The sequence below is a fragment of the Phoca vitulina genome, unplaced genomic scaffold (assembly GCF_004348235.1).
Source record: "Phoca vitulina isolate PV1807 unplaced genomic scaffold, GSC_HSeal_1.0 scaffold98, whole genome shotgun sequence".
NCBI lineage: Eukaryota > Metazoa > Chordata > Mammalia > Carnivora > Phocidae > Phoca > Phoca vitulina.
Window position 1 is genome coordinate 604911 of NW_022589801.1, and position 15847 is coordinate 620757.

Here is a 15847-nt window from a genome sequence, read left to right on the forward strand (position 1 = left end):
TGGATGTACAAGGGCATGTGTTCTAGCAGCCAAATGGTTACCAGAATGTGGACTCTGCAGTCAGAGACCCACCTCTACCACTTTATAGGGCAAGTGATGAATGCTCTCTGAGCCTCCTTTTCCCCATCTGTAAAACACACTGACAGCCCCTACTCTCCAGAGATGTTGTGAGATTAAATGAGACAATCTGCATTAAGTACCTCGAGTATAAGGAGTTCAACTACAAAGGTTAGCTCTTATTATTATGCATAACTGCAGGAAGAGAATGCAGGGAAAAGGAAAGCCTAAATTGTTAAGGGTGACAGAGTTGAAGTTTTCCATGACTGTTCTGACAATATAGGTTTTTAGGTCTTACTCATTTTTTAGTTATGGAGGATGGATGCCACAAACCGTTGAGCCTTGCAGCTTAGGAAGAAAAAAGCAAGGTAGAAAGAGTTGGCCTTTTTTCACCAGGGGTTTCCCTACTTTTCTAGATTTCACCTTTGGAAAACTCCTAAGAGGTCTCTGAGAATGCAGAAAATAGGGGAAGGTGGAAGGCACAGGAGAGCGGATACGAAGAAGGGTTTGACAGTCAAAACTTAAAAGGATCTGCCTACATTTGCTCACCCTGCCCAAAGGCAAGGCTGTGCACAGAGGATTACTCTGTCCTGATTAGGAATACAACTGAATGAGTGAGTCAGCTCTCCCAGGGGCCCCTGTGAGGGTTGCAGGGATGCCCCCTGGCTGGGCAGACCACAGTGTGGGTCAGAGAGGAGGCAACGAGTCTGTGACCACAGGCAACGAGTCCATTGATGCAGGACACAACACAGTCTCTGTCTCTCCTCTTCCTCTGACAGCTTTTCAGCTGTAAAGAGTACGTAAGAGTCCAGTTCCGTAAAAGAAACACACAGTAAATATTCATCAGTGCCAGAAACAGAACAGATAATTAAGTACTTGCATAGACCTTAGAGAAGTCTAGTCAGTGTTTACAATCTTTTTCTTTTTCATTCTATCCATAAATATCATGAGTATGTAACCCAAAACTAAAAAAGGATTATTTTTTCCAATGTAAACACCATTATCACACATAAAAAAGTTAACAATTCCTTAATATCGGCAATTACCTTTGTTTATATTTCCAATTGTCTCATAAACATCATAAATGGGTGGTTTGTTTCTCAACATTTAAAAATTCAACTTCCCAAAGTGACTGGCTGGCTCAGTTGGTAGAGCATGCAACTCTTGATCTCGGGATTGTAAATTCGAGCCCCACATTGGGTGTAGAGATTACTTAAAAATAAAATCTTAATAAAAATAAAAAGTTCAGCTTCCCAAAGTCTTGAGGAGATTCTGAGACAGCCCCTAATCAATCCTACCACAATAATCACTAACTTAGGCCAACCTCCTCACTAGACAAGAAAACCAAAACCGGGGCGCCTAGGTGGCTCAGTTGGTTAAGTGTCTGCCTTCGGCTCAGGTCATGGTCCCAGGGTCCTGGGACAGAGCCCCACATCGGGCTCCCTGCTCGCCGAGAAGCCTGCTTCTCCCTCTCCCACTCCCTCTGCTTGTGTTCCCTCTCTCACTGTGTCGCTCTCTGTCAAATAAATAAATAAAATCTTAAAAAAAAAAAAAAAAGAGAAAACCAAAACCAAGAGAGGTTGGGTGATTTTTCCCAGGATCACACAGCTGGCTGAAGACAGAGGGCCAGACCCATAGCCCACTGATATCATACTGTCTGGCAGTGTGAACACTGAGGTAACCATTAGAAGCTTTTGAGTCAGCAAATCTTAATCTAATAATGCATCCTTTCTCTGTAATAAGAGAATCACCACTAGAACCCTCCTAGTAATTATACACTCATTTTACTGAGATAAAAACTAAGCTCTTAAGTTAATACCATCAGGTCAGAAGTCAGATCTTGATCTTCATTTTGTGCTTCAATTTAGCCATGTAAAACGATTCTCAATGAGCTCCATCTAGCCTCTTCTCAACGTGAACCAGTTCCCCCAGGCTGCAGCAGGCTGAGGGGGAAGGTATCATCATATGATAGGGATATGCGTTCTAGCTGGGCATCAATATAGTATCAGCAAAGGTTAATAAGACTGCCTGAAAATAGGCCCAAATGGCTTTATAGATAATTTGCATCAAACTATCAAGGAACTCATAATTTCTGTGCTGTGTGTTTTAGAATACGCAATGTATGTTTTAGAATATGAGAAAAAAAATGCTTCCATCTCATTCTATAAGGATACAATTAATGTCTTTATACAACTGGACAAGGAAAGCACACACACACAAAAGCAGGGGTGGATGGGAAGAAAACTATATGCCAATCTCACTAATAGAGACCAAGATCCTAAGTAAAATAAAAGCAAATCAAGAAACACTTGGCCTCTTTTTTGTTTTGTTCTCTTTTGATAGGGTCTTTCCTATGGGTGCACAATTCAAATAAACTGGGGCATATGAAAAAAAAGAGAGAACAGGACATATTGAACAAGCTACAGAATCTGGAATTTAGACGATCTGAAATTAAAGTAATTGATCATTTAACTGATTCAGAAGAAAAGTTTATGCTCACTCATCTGATTCCAAAAGAGCAATGAACAAAATTCAACACCTTATTTATCAGGAAAAATGAAAAGAATAACGATGATCGTAGCAAACTAGAAACATACCTGACACTCACTTAACTGGAGGATTTACATTATCAAACAATTACATAAAACTAATATGAGAACAGATGGGTCATGGGGACAAAAAAGGCCCAAGTGTGTGCAGCCATCAAGAATATGAACCTTGGAGCTATGAAGGGAAAGATTTGAAGATTTTGTTATATATAAATTTTTAATGTATGAAACAAATGTCCTTAATACTTCAATAGAAAGAAAAAAAAGAAGAAAAAAAGATAAGCAGTTGACCGGAGTAAAGGATACACAACTTGTATAATAAAAGATTAACATCTGAATGTATAAAGCTGCTATAAATCAAAGTAGAGACAGAATATGATGAGCCATTCATAAATGACATACAATCTCGTAAGTAATCAGGAAAATACACATTTACACAATTCCATTGAGACGCCTGGGTGGCTCAGTCAGCGTATGCCTTCGGCACAGGTCATGATCCCAGGGTCCTGGGATTGAGCCCTGTGTTGGGCTCCCCGATCAGCAGGGAGCCTGCTTCTCTCCCTCTGCCTGCCGCTCCCCCTGCTTGTGCTTGCTCTCTCTCTCTGACAAATAAATAAAATCTTAAAAAAAAATAAACAATTTCATTTTTCACTCATCAAATTAATAAAATTTAAAACACTGATTTCCATAGCTGACAAAGACATGTGCAAACAGGTATGATCACTGCTATGGCTTGAACTGTAAGCTGGCAGAGGCTCTGAAGGGCAATTAGCCAGCAGTCAGACAGATATCAGACACACGTGCCCTCCACTTACTGGTCTCTGGACTGTAGAAATCCCCCAGAGGCACACAAAACTCAGGAACAAGGGTGTTCACTGAAACACTACTTTCTGTATCAAAAACAAAACAGCCCAACTCTCTATCAGAAGATGGTGAAATATCCTTTCATACATCCACCCAGCAAAAACACGAGGCAGCTACTGACAAGAAGATAAGTCTCTATGTAACCCATGGGGAAACATGTCACAACATCCGTTGTAAACAAAGGCTAATTACAAAAAGTCCACATTCTTTGATTCCATTTTTGTCAAAAAAAAAAAAAAGTAAAATAAAATAATGTACTTTGTATAGGAAGAAAGATCTAGAAGAATGCATATTGAGCTATTAATAGTGGATATCATCTCTGGGAGTGGTACCACAGGAAATTTTCACTTTCTAAATTACAATATTTCTGTAGTGTTTGAATTATTTAAGCACAATCACTCTTCTAATTGAAAAAAATAAGAAAAAAAAATAAAGAAAAACACCTCCACTTTTCTGAAAAAAGGCAGGGAGGGCTAACTATGATCCCAATGAATGCCAGGTAACAATCTCTGCAGTATTTTCCTCTAAAGAGGAGGAGGCAGAAGATGGTCTGGAACAGTTGGGAGCCCGCCCCCCAGTTCCCGCGCAGGACTGGGGTGGTGGGAGTGACGGGAACAGGGCCAGGCCTTCAGTCACAGCAGTCCCCACGAGGAAGGCCGTGGCTGCAACAGTGCACAGTGAAGGAAAGCACACGCCACACTGGACTCCCAACTATTTTTTTCTTTCACCTCTGAACTCTGAGTGGCTCTCAGACCGACATTTAAGATTAGAAACGTTTTACGTGAAGAGCTCACAATGGAAATCAGATCGACTACAAGGAACTGGTGGTGGCTTCGTGGGTAAGAGCTACAGAAACCTAGTGTGTCCTAAAAGGATGGCACTGAATGCCAAGAGCTGGAATGGCACAATGCTGGAAAGCTGGTCAAATAAAGGGTGTTAATCAACTTGCTGGCCTCTACCACAACCTCTGACTGATGGAGCCGAGAAGGGGAAGAGAAAACGAATGGAGAGGGAACGCCAACAAAACTTAAAACACTGAGGACGCTACACACGCAAACACAGTTACGCATTTAAGCCTCCTGACAACCCAGGGAGTGCTATGGAAGAGGAAACTCAAAGAGGTCCATGACTTGCTCAAAGTTACAAAGCTACAAAGCCCCAGGTCTGGATTTGAATGCGGTCTGCCTGAAGTCCAGGGCACTGGCGGCTCCTCCAATCAGCCAGTGGGCCGGCCCCAAACTTCCCAATATTGGAGCCTATGTCCTCAGTTTTCCCAGGCGGACTCACCTGTGAGCTGGACGGCAGAGCCTGGGAGCTGGACTCCTCTGACGGGGCTGCTCCCGAGCCCATGGGGCTCAGTGTAGTGATTCGGCTCGGTTGGCCACGCAGTGTCAGAGTAATGGTAGTAGGGACCTTCAAGCCTGACAGAGGGAGGGGGAAGGAGGGTTGTTTGTCACAGCCTCTACCTTCTCCTCCCAGAGAGTTTCTCCACATCACACGCCACCCCCTCGGCCGCCCACCTCAGTATCCTCCCCAGCTGGGTCAGCTCCACCCTATCAGTCATTCTAAAAGAAACAGGAAATAGCTGTGTTCTTCCGACCTCTCTGGGGGATGGACCCACACAGCTGAATCCTTGAGGGTCAATACCAGGACCCTGTTGAGTTGGGTTCAACAACAAGCCTTGCCCATGTGAGATGGGAAGGTCCTAGGGAAAGATCCCATATCCAAGAGTCCCCACAGCTGTCATGAGAGACTCACCTGATGCTTGGTTAGAGATCTGAGCCAGGCCAGGGAGGCTGCTTGCCAACTTAGCGAGGCCCCCATTGGTCAGCAGCTGGTGGATGGCTGTGGGCTTCCCACCAGGAGTGGCACCCAAGGAGGAGAGAGTGGTGGCCACAGGAATGGTACGGACAATGGTGCTGGTGCCCGTGGTGATGGCACCCAGGCTCTGCATGGGGGTGGGCAACTTCACACTGGTAGCCTGTGGGACACACAAGCCCGGGTGATCAGAAGCTATTGCCCAACAGCAAGCAATGTTCAAATGTGAAGGGCCCAGAGCATTAAAGGCTACCATGTACTGCACACCTACTACATGCAAGGTACTCTTCCACGCATTTTCCATATACTATCTTATTTAATACTCAAAACAACCCTTTGAGAGAAATACTATCATTATCCTAATTTTACAGATAAGGAAACAAAGATAGAGAGAGGTCAACAAACTTCTCCAAGGTCACACAGTAAGTCATGGAGCCTTAACCTTTGGTAGCTCCCAGGCGTGACGTCAGAAAGCTGTCTGTCTTGACCCAGACTCCAGACCCAGTTGCCCTGCCAAAACCAACTAAACTGAGGCCTCCTCCCCACAGCTGCCCAGCCCCGTGGACGGCAGATGTGCACCTGTGGGGCTGGCCCTGGGGAAGGATTTGCTGGGAGGCCAGAGGTCTTGCTGCTGATATCCTGCAAGCTGAAGCTGAGGCCTTGAAGGAGGCTGCTGGCTGGTGTGGCCCCTAGGAGAGGGCAGAACAGATGTCAGCACAGGCTCAGTTCCTTATCCCAAGAGAAGCCACACCCATCCACCCTCAACACCCAGCTAAAATACCAATGCTCTTTCCCTGGGACTTTCCCAGTGCTCTCGGGAAGATGCCAGGAAGGGCTCCCTGGGCACGCACACTGCATGCCCACACGAGGAAAGGTACGATGCTAGACACACTGCCTTGGATTTGCTCCGCATATCTCAACCTGCTCCAAACCACCTATCTTACTTTTTGGACAGTTTTAGGAAAACCAAAGAGAGCCTGAACCCCACCCACTTTTCAGAAATCTAAATTCCATCCTTTCCAGAGAAAAGGACAGCTTCTTAAGCCAAAAGAATTCCAAATACCTGATTTACATTTCACTACACACAGTCGAGCACCCACAAAGCAAAGAGGGAGGTCCTCCTGAAGGAGGACACCTGCAGAGCCTTGCCGGCTAGGCTCAGGCAACCAGCCTTCCCATGCAGGGTGGGGTGGCAAAAGTGAAGAAACAAGCAGAGGCAGGAAGGTGCCTCATTTTGTTAATGCTAATACAGCACAATCTCCAGTTTTCTGCAATCAGATGTGTTCAAAAACACCACAATGAACACAATACACACATCTCCCACCAGCTATTTCTCCTCCTTACAGTACAAGAGATACTACCTGCAGACTGGGATATTTACTCACTGTAGATATTGAGACCAAGAACTCCCCCACCTCAAAGCTAATTCCAGCTTCACGTCAAGCCTCTATGAAAGCCCGCAACTCAGAGGAGCACCCTCCAGATTCAGCTGCTTTCCCAGGACCACCCTCCAGCAGCAGCCCAAAAGAGACTTTGCTGGGCGGCAGGGAATGCTGGGCTACCAGATACCTGGGAGGGAGCTGCCAGGAGAGGTGGCCACCAGACGGCTCTGGAGTGTGTGCAAGGCACTGGGTGTGGTGCTGCTGGACACTGAGGAGGCTGGGCTGGCTGAGACGCCCCCTTCAGAAGCACTTGACCTGGAGACAAAGACAGGAGCTCTATTATCCAAAGGTCAGAGGGCAGCAGACCCTGGCAACACAGGGAGGGTCCACAGTGGGACCCAGCAATGCTTCCAGCAGTGGACACTAGAACCTAGAATTTCTTTGTCCTATCTTCTGAATCTGGCCTCTAGTCCTTCTCAAAGTCAGGCCTAAAGTAAAGACTTCAAACCTTGAAGCAAGAGCTACGAGATGCTTTGCAAACTTTAAGTAAAAAAGAACTCTGAGTTGACCCCCCCTCAAAAAAGACAAAGATCCCACTCAGAAAGAAGTCATATTCCCAAAACTGACAGAATACTCTACCAGGTTTCCAAAGCGCTAAATGGACCAGAGAAAAGGTGAAGAGAAAGAAAGGAACAGAACCAGAAAGGCCAAGAAATAGACTCACTTGGTAGTGGTGAGAAGCCCTGTGAGCTCCTTGGCCCCTGCTGAAGCCTGCCCCAGTGTCATGGTGATGGGCTTCCCTCCTGCAGCTGCAAAACAGAAAACCCCAAGGCCACCGGTCAGTCCTGCCTGGCCCCTACTTTTCAGGGTTTCACAGCCCAGGCTAAATGCAAAATATTATGGACAAAGACTGGAAGAAGAAGAAAAACAAAGAGTAAGCATAGTAGAGAGTTATTTTTTTCTTCTATTTTTTAAACTTTCTGGAATATTTTATCATTTTTTAATTTTATTTTTAAGTAGTCTTTATATCCAACGTGGGGCTAACACTCACAACCCTGAGATCAAGAGTCATGCTCTACTAACTGAGCCAGCCAGGCATCCCTGGAATATTTTCTTATCTTTAATTGAAACTGATAAAGAACAAAATACAATGATGCTTTGAGCGACCCCACAGCTCCCTCTGATCCTCGTTCTGCTTCCCGGATCCTAGTTCAGATCAGGTCACTGCCCACTTTTGCCCCACGTGCTACCGTGCGTGTCCTCCTTGCTCCAGGCACACCTTGCATTCAAGTAGAGGCTGAGGTGTACAGCAAGTAGTCACCAAGAGAGCAATGTTATGTGGTCCGAGAGAGCTCAGGTTTTACTTAAACAGGCCAAGAAAAACTCACCTTCTGGAGCTCCTCCTTGGGAAGGAGGACAAGGCCCTCCAGCTGGGTCTCCTTGGGAGATAAGGGAGACCTTAATCTTCGGTCGCTTGGAGGTCTTACTGCCAGGAAGAGGACTGGAGGGATGGTGGCGCTTCAGCTGGACCCTAAGATCCTCTTTCTCTGCCTCTTCCGTTTGTTCTGATGAAATGGGAACTAAGAGATGGAGCTGAAATAAGGTCTTCCATAATCCAAAAAAGCCCGAGAGACACTGACGGCAGCAGCACGGGCATGACTGTGTGTCACACACAAAGTCACACTTCAAAGGCAACTGCCAATGCTTCAGTCCCATCTCACTCAGGTCCCACCTGTGGCAGAAGGCCACCCTGCCCGCTCAGAGGATGGGTCCATCCCCAGCCCTTACCCTGTTCTGGAGTTAGAAGGAAGGGGGCTCTGAGTCGGTGGGAACAAAAAGAAAGAAGACACCCTGACCCTGCCTAGCAAAGGCCAACCAAAAAACAGAGGACTCACTACAATGCATCTAAGCAATGCTTCCTGGACTCAGTGTCTTAATTTTCCTGTTTCAGGCCCACCCCCGTATCACAGAGCTGGGGAACACTAAACATTCCACAAAGAAGCAGTAAAGGAGCATACTACCCAGTCCTCTCGAAAGGGGAGAATTTCACAAGGCTCTCAGAGTCCTCCTCTCTCCTAAGAGACCAAAGGTGACGGTTTGCTGGCCAAATGAAGGCAACAAGAAGGATTATTGCCAGGAATCGAGGCTGGCTTTGAGTAGCTACTAGGCAGGGGAGCATCTTAGCCAAGACAACTTTACTGCTCCTGCCCAAAAGCAACAGGGCAACAGTGGCCCATGTCATAACTAGTCCCCAGGTCATTTGTACTAGTACGGAGAAAGGCCAACTGTTCACACATGGGATTCCCCCCTCCGCTGAATCAAACAGACTCGTCCTGCACATGGCCAAGCCTCTTGGACTCTGAAGTTATCCTTCAGGCTTTCTCAGAGATTCCCTTCTCTTTAAAACCAGAAGCCCACCCCAGGCCCTCTTCTTAGCATAGGCAATCAGGGGTAGGATGGGGAGGAAAGCAGTAGTCATATGAGGAAGGCAGGCAGGAATGGGGGTCTTGGCCTGGGTCACAGGGCATAACCAGCTGGAAGGATCGCTTAGGGGATAAATGCGTTGACTAAAATCAGAATAGGAAGGAGGGTGGAAGAGAAAGGAGCCACAGGTTTTATGCTGACAGTGGCTGGTGTGCTTGTAGCGGCCAGGATGGAAGCAGGAAACCAGAGGCAGGGAGAAAAACACACAAGGAAACTGAGGTTCACAGGCAATGGGACACAGGCACACACAGCAGAAGCAGAGCCAAGAACCACAAGAGACCAAAAAGGAAAAACCATGAGATGCAAACAAAGTATGGAGAAAAAGCGAATACTATGGAGGAGTAAGCAAAAGGAGTCAGCCAAGAAAGGAATCAGAAGACAGAAAAAGGAAGAGAGAAAAGAACAGGAGGAAACCAGAGACAAATGAGAGGAAGGACTGGGAAGAAAACAAGGGAGAAGTGGAGAGAAGCAGAGAGCAGAGCGTGAGAAGGTGAGAGGAAGAGCAATACTCACCAAAGAGACAGGAGGAGGTGCCGGGAGGAAGAGCTTTCCTCACCAGCATATTTTGTTTCAGAAAAGCAGCAAACTGTGCTGGAATGAATCAGAAAATTACAGAATCACAGCCAGCCAGAGAAAGGAGAAAAGGAGAGGGAGTAAGAAAAAGATATGAAAATGTTCTAGAAAATGGTCAACAGGGGCTTTTTCCAGATTCACTGCATGGGTTTAAAACCTAACTCCTAGCAGCTCCATGGAATCATCTATAAACTGAAAATAATAAATGTACCTGCCTCATGGGGCCATTGCCAAGATTCAGTGAGCAACAGCAAGTCAAGTGCTAGGAAAACGGCATGGCACATAGTCATGGCTCCATAAAAGTTATCTATGACTATCACCTCTTGCCTATGACCCCTGCCAAAGCCAGGGCGCTATGGCCGCTGCTTGGCGCCATGGTATTCTGGGCCCCATTTCAAACCCAGATCACCAATCAGCCTTCCAGAACTCCTTAGGTTCTCCCCTCCAGAAGCACAGCCGACCACTGGCTCTCTCTCCATCAAAAGCCTAAGTGAACACCACCCACCCAGAACTTGGCGCATGCCACCACTTAAGAAGTCAGGTCACAGACCATCCACGTGGACCCTAGGGGCCTGGCTTTTTTTTTTTTTGGTCTTTTTTTGTCTTTTTGCCTTCACCGATCCACTCAAACGTGCTCCTTGTTAGCACCACTCTTAAGCGCACCCTCATAAGAGGCCTGGATTGAAGTCCTGACCCTTTGGCTCCACTAAAAGAAACACAGGGAGGTGAGCAGATCAGCCTATGTCACCTCTGCGTCTCTCTACTTGACAATCAACTCTGGTGCTGCCTCCTCCCAGGTACCTGAGACTTCAGATGATACATGTTCCTGGATACCTCATCAAACACAATGCCCAAGAGGCCTTACCTTGGGGCTGCCCAACCGGACCAAAGTGGGGGCAAGGGGAAAAGCCACCATTTCTTTTCTCCTTGCCCAAAACACTGTCCCTTTTCTACAGCTTCAGTAGCACTCACTGTTCTCCAGACTCTAATCTCAACCATACAAACATTTCCCAGCCGAATCTAAAGCCTATCTGCAGAAACCCCGATAAACTTCCCTGAAAGTCCCAGTGTGGGAATCTTAACTCTTTAAGGGCAAAACAAAGAAAGGGCATGATACCAGCTGCACTGCCCTGGAATCTGAGGAATAAAGCTAATCACCCTGTCCACATGGTCTGAAGAGCGCCTGGACTGCGCGAGTGGCTGGGCAGGGCCTAGAACAGAGCAAGTAGCTTCCCCAGTTGGGAGTCAGAAAAAATTTTGAGGCAAATACACACGTAGTCAGCTCATAAAGCCTAACTTCCCCAGAACACCAAAGCAAAGCTATAATTAGTGGAACTATACAGCTCCACTAACGCACAGACCTTCTGTGATGTCTTACCCTTGAAAACAATCCTTGGTATTCATTTCAACCTAATTTTGTTCGGACAGAAATGTGGGAAAGGGTGCCTCTCACATGCCCCTGAAAAAAGCTGCAGATGCCAATACTTTTCAAATGCCACATGACATCACTCCAGAAGATAAACCAAGAGGCCACTGGGCCAAGAAGCCTCTACCTTGGGCTTGTTTGTGGGTCAGCACAGCTTCCGTGCGCTGCACATGTCTCTTCAGGAGCTGAGAGCTCGCCATCTGACTGGACTTCTGGGCAGAGGTCACTGTAGTCACTTTGGTCTTAGGACTGGAGGTGGGGCTGCTAGACACACTGGAAAGATCCTGAGTAGGGCGAGAAGGATAAGAGCTGAGCCAGCTGTTTGGATCTGACCACCAATTATCATGTCCCCTTGGAATTCCCTGCTCAGGAATTCTCCTCCTAGGAACTCAAAGGTCCACAGCACTGAAAGACAGACAAGCACCCCCAGGAAGTGAAGGAACCAACTCCACAGTCCTACTTCCCCAGCAAAGTGCTCCCTCCCTTCCCGTGTTACCTCTGAGCCTGAGGGTGAGGCAGGCAGCTTGGCAGCCGGTGAGGCAGGCCGACTGCCCCGCTCGGGCACCTCAAAGGCCAGGTCTCTTCGGGCTGCGTCCCGAGGCTTCTTCTTCTTCTCAGCATCCTGATCCCGAGGCTCAGAGCCCATGTGCCCCTCAGCGCGAGTGAGCACTCCAGTCAGAAAGTCCACAATCTCATCCTAGTGTGAAGAGGGGCCCGGGCCACTGAGTCCTCAGTCTAGGGAACAGGAACCTCCCCAAAAGGCTCAACTCCATTCAATTAACGCCAGCTCTGGCATCGGGTGTGCTGGTCCCTCTCCATGCACACCGAGCCAGGCACAAACCCCAGCCTCAGCCAAAGACCAGCAGGAGCCTGCTCCCCGGTACCTCTGTGGGCTGGCACTCTGGGGTGGTTGTGCCCCCCACTCCTCCAATAAACCCCTTCTCCCCTGATGCTCCATACACATTTCTACTTCTTCCCCTCTGTCTTTTCCCTTTTCTTTATGATTTAGTTCTACGAGGGGCCCCACTGGATACTCCCTCACACTTCAGAGCCAAAGACACTGCTGCCAACAAGATCAAGCCTAAAAGCTTATAGAAAGGCAAGCCTCGCCGAGAAAAACACATAAAGCAACGGTGTACCTGAATACATCTGTCCACCATGCTCTGAGTCAGCCCCTCTGATTTCTTCTTTGCTTTGCTTATTCTAAGAGACAGAGAGGAGGAAATGTTTACTTTAAACATTCCATGGCATAATATGGATTTCTCTTCTGTGTTGGCTATTTTCTGGGCCCAGGAAGGAGGACTACGTTAGCCCTCAGGCAGGTATCACCACCTCTCTGAACATCATGTTCCACATCTGCAAAATGGGGAATCGTAACACCTCGCTCATGGACTTGTGGGGATTACAAAAATCTAATGTAGAGAACCAGAGAACATATGAAAATTGCCTAGGACTGTACACTCCAAAAGTCCTATACCTATGGCTTCCCAGATAAACTCTGACTTCTAAGACCTCAACCTCTAGAAGTCCCCCAACAAAGGCCCAAACCCTGAGATTACTGGACGCTATAGAAATGAGATTAGTAGAAGAGGAAAGGTGGTCGCAGGTTACTTCTAAAAGGATAAGAGAAAATGGCCGCAGGGATGCCTGGGTGCATCTGCCTTCGGCTCAGGTCATGATCCCAGGGTCCCGGGATCGAGTTCCACATCGGGCTCCCTGCTCAGCAGGGAGCCTGCTTCTCCTTCTGCCTGCTCTACCTGCCAATCCCCCTGCTTGTGCTCTCTCTGACAAATAAGCAAAATCATTAAAAAAAGAAAAAAAAAGAAGAAGAAGAAGAAAATGGCCACAGATGGCTACATTCCCTTCTTTGGAAGCTAGTTTTAATACCTCTGGCTTCTGGCTGAGGGTCTCAGCAGAGAGGAAAAACAGGGCCCCAAGTGACAGGGTGGAGAACAACATTCTGAGCTTCCAAATTCTGAGACCCCAATTTACTGGCTGTTGGCCTCTGACCTTGTGTAGCACCCTCATCTTACAGATGAGGACAGCAAGTCCCAGAAGTTAAGCAGCTTACCCAAGTTTCTTAGCAAAGCAACCAAGACTAAATTGAGGTCTCCCGATTCGCAGGCCGACACTCAAGCACCTTGCAAACATGTCTCATAAGCAGCCTCACAACATAACTCCCACCAAAGTGTTCCCACCTCTCCTGTTCCCTCATTGCCACTCAACATACACACACATATCCACACACACACACGCTACCCTCCTATAGATAAGAATGTCTGAATAACCAACAAAGACAATGTATTTACAAGAAAATATTGCCTTGAGCACCAAAGGATTAGATTCTAGACCCACAAGAAACAGCGAAATGACAAAGACCAGAAGGACCTCTCTAAAACATCCCTCGGTAAGAAACTGACAAGACAGGTGGGAGCAGGTACTTGCTTTAAGCTCACTAGCTAAAGCACACAAATGAAATTAATCTCTAAAATTGAACATATAAAAAAAGGAAGCCCAACAAATGACACACCTCTTTTTCAGTACATTTTCATGAAAGCATTTTTAAAGGCCCTACAGGAAACCAGTCTTTAAGGGACCAGTGGCCATCTCAATGACCTAAGTGCCCCTTCCAAACTCCAGCTGTTTTTACTCCAAAATATATAAAAGAATGTTTAATACAAATAAAATCTACGTTCATGTACATCCTCGGTAAGGAACAAAATATAAAGAAATGCCTACCCCACCCCATTGAAAGCACCAAGACTGCATTCAGTCTCAAAGTATCTCCTTCCCAATGGGTAACTACTAATCACAAAGGGAAACAGAGTAACTTGACAGTGGAGAAACTGGGAAGATGCCACCTTCACCACGTGATCAAGGTTAACATCACCAGTGATAAGACACATCAACATCATGTATCCCTAGGAAGGATGCACTGAGGGCTTATCATCTCTGGCATTCCTGCCAAAAATTCATATGCTCAACCTAATCACAAAAAATGTCAAAAACCTAAATTGAGGGACAGCCTACAAAATAACCGGCCAGAAGTCTTCAAAATGTCAAGGTCATGGAAGACTAAGGAATAGTATCAAACTCAAGGAGACTGAGGAGACAAGGCAACTAATAACAACATGTGATCCTGGATTGGATACCGGACAGGAAAAGGACATTAGTGAGCCAACTGACAATATCTACATCTGTAGATTAGATAATAGCATCATAAAATACTTCCTCATTTTGGTAATTATACTCTGGTTATTTAAGATGTTAACATTTGGGAAATCTGAGTTAAGGGTATATAAGAATTTTTTGTACTATTTTTGCAACTTTTTATAAATCTGAATTAGTTTAAAATGTAAAATGGCTCCCCCCTTCACGGAAGCAGATTTAGTCTGTAGTTACATCAGCACCTCACAGGCATCTCTCCAACACTGCAACATGGCTCTCTCACAGCTCTGGGGGAAGCCACACACCTGAGATTATCGTCAGCTCCCCCAACCACCACCAAGCTGTTCTCAGCCCGAATCTTCTCCCGGAAATCTTCCATGGCTTCGGGATGACACTGCAAGGAATTCTGCCCAATGACAAAGAGGACTGGAGTCTTCATGTCCAAGAGGGGATCATCCACATCCTAAAACATGTACAGGTTTTATAATCAGCCAGTTCCTATTCACTGAGCACTGACCTGTCAAGTCCACTGAGGGGAGTCAGCTGGGCAACTGTAGCTGCTAAGTGCCGGTTTGGGTGACGCACGCACCCCCTTATTCTCACCAGCCAGTGACCCAGCAATCAGCTGCACCCCATGCTTACCCCTCTGGGACCATCCACGGTAAGTAAAGGAAACCCAAGGCAGACAACTGCAGTGACGTACTCCATCACTGACACCTGGAAATAATACAATAGTTTGTCTCAAGGTCAACTGACTTTACTGCAGCTACACCCTACCCAGAGTCGGGAGGTGGTCCAGATCTACCAGCCAGTCCCAATCCCCAGGAGTACCAGCCATAGTGGCAGCAGTAAGATCACAAGACACAAGATCCCGGGACACAAGATGGAGCCCTGCAAGAACCGCAGCAGGGGGCTGAACCGCAGGATGGGAAGCTCAATGCTTCCATCCTATTAATTCCCTAGACTTGAGTCCTCCTATTCGCTTTTTCCTCCACTAATAGCAAATGCAATCAGGAGGACACAAATGTTGCTCTTCTTCCTTAAGCGAAGAAAAATCTCTCCCTTTTGAATCTAATGGTTAGCTCCCAGACACTCCAAATTTGTTAGAGCAGCTGCTGACTGAATTCTCTCATTCCCAGGACCAGGGAGTGTGGGGAGACCACCTCCTTCCTCTAGTGGCCCTAGATGTCATACTTGACCAGACCACATGAAGCAGCAGGGACTCCATTTATTTGACCCACTTGAGAACTGGGGCTTTGGACAGGTCAGGGACACTTATACAAACTAATGTACGTACAAATGTATGTAAAATAATAAAAAAAAGAATTCCTTGATGTCTTAGAAAGGGACAGAATATAAACACAACATCAAATTCCAAAGCTACTAAAATTTATGCCTGCTTTTTTAAGGTGGGAGAATAGTACTTATGTTTGGGGGTGGGGGAGGAATTTTTTTCAGAGATACACGCTGAAATATATATATATATAACATAGATGATATTTGGGATTTTCTTCAAAATAACTGGA

The 15847-nt window shown here is 46.5% G+C and overlaps 1 protein-coding gene across 11 annotated transcripts in view; it reads right to left on the minus strand.

The window, feature by feature from the left end:
- Positions 1-15847, minus strand: part of KANSL3 (KAT8 regulatory NSL complex subunit 3) — a 41713-nt gene that overhangs the window by 3129 nt on the left and 22737 nt on the right. For 10 of the 11 annotated variants that reach the window (XM_032397350.1, XM_032397348.1, XM_032397349.1 and 7 more), the window contains 12 exons: positions 14964-15038; positions 14627-14784; positions 12293-12356; positions 11650-11850; positions 11281-11437; positions 9668-9745; positions 8059-8250; positions 7395-7479; positions 6858-6985; positions 5868-5977; positions 5229-5451; positions 4758-4891 (listed from right to left, as the gene is read on the minus strand). In XM_032397350.1, the coding sequence (XP_032253241.1) occupies positions 4758-4891; positions 5229-5451; positions 5868-5977; positions 6858-6985; positions 7395-7479; positions 8059-8250; positions 9668-9745; positions 11281-11437; positions 11650-11850; positions 12293-12356; positions 14627-14784; positions 14964-15038 (1605 nt within the window). The remainder of the gene's footprint in view (positions 1-4757; positions 4892-5228; positions 5452-5867; positions 5978-6857; positions 6986-7394; positions 7480-8058; positions 8251-9667; positions 9746-11280; positions 11438-11649; positions 11851-12292; positions 12357-14626; positions 14785-14963; positions 15039-15847) is intronic. The other variant, XM_032397344.1, reaches the window with a different exon arrangement.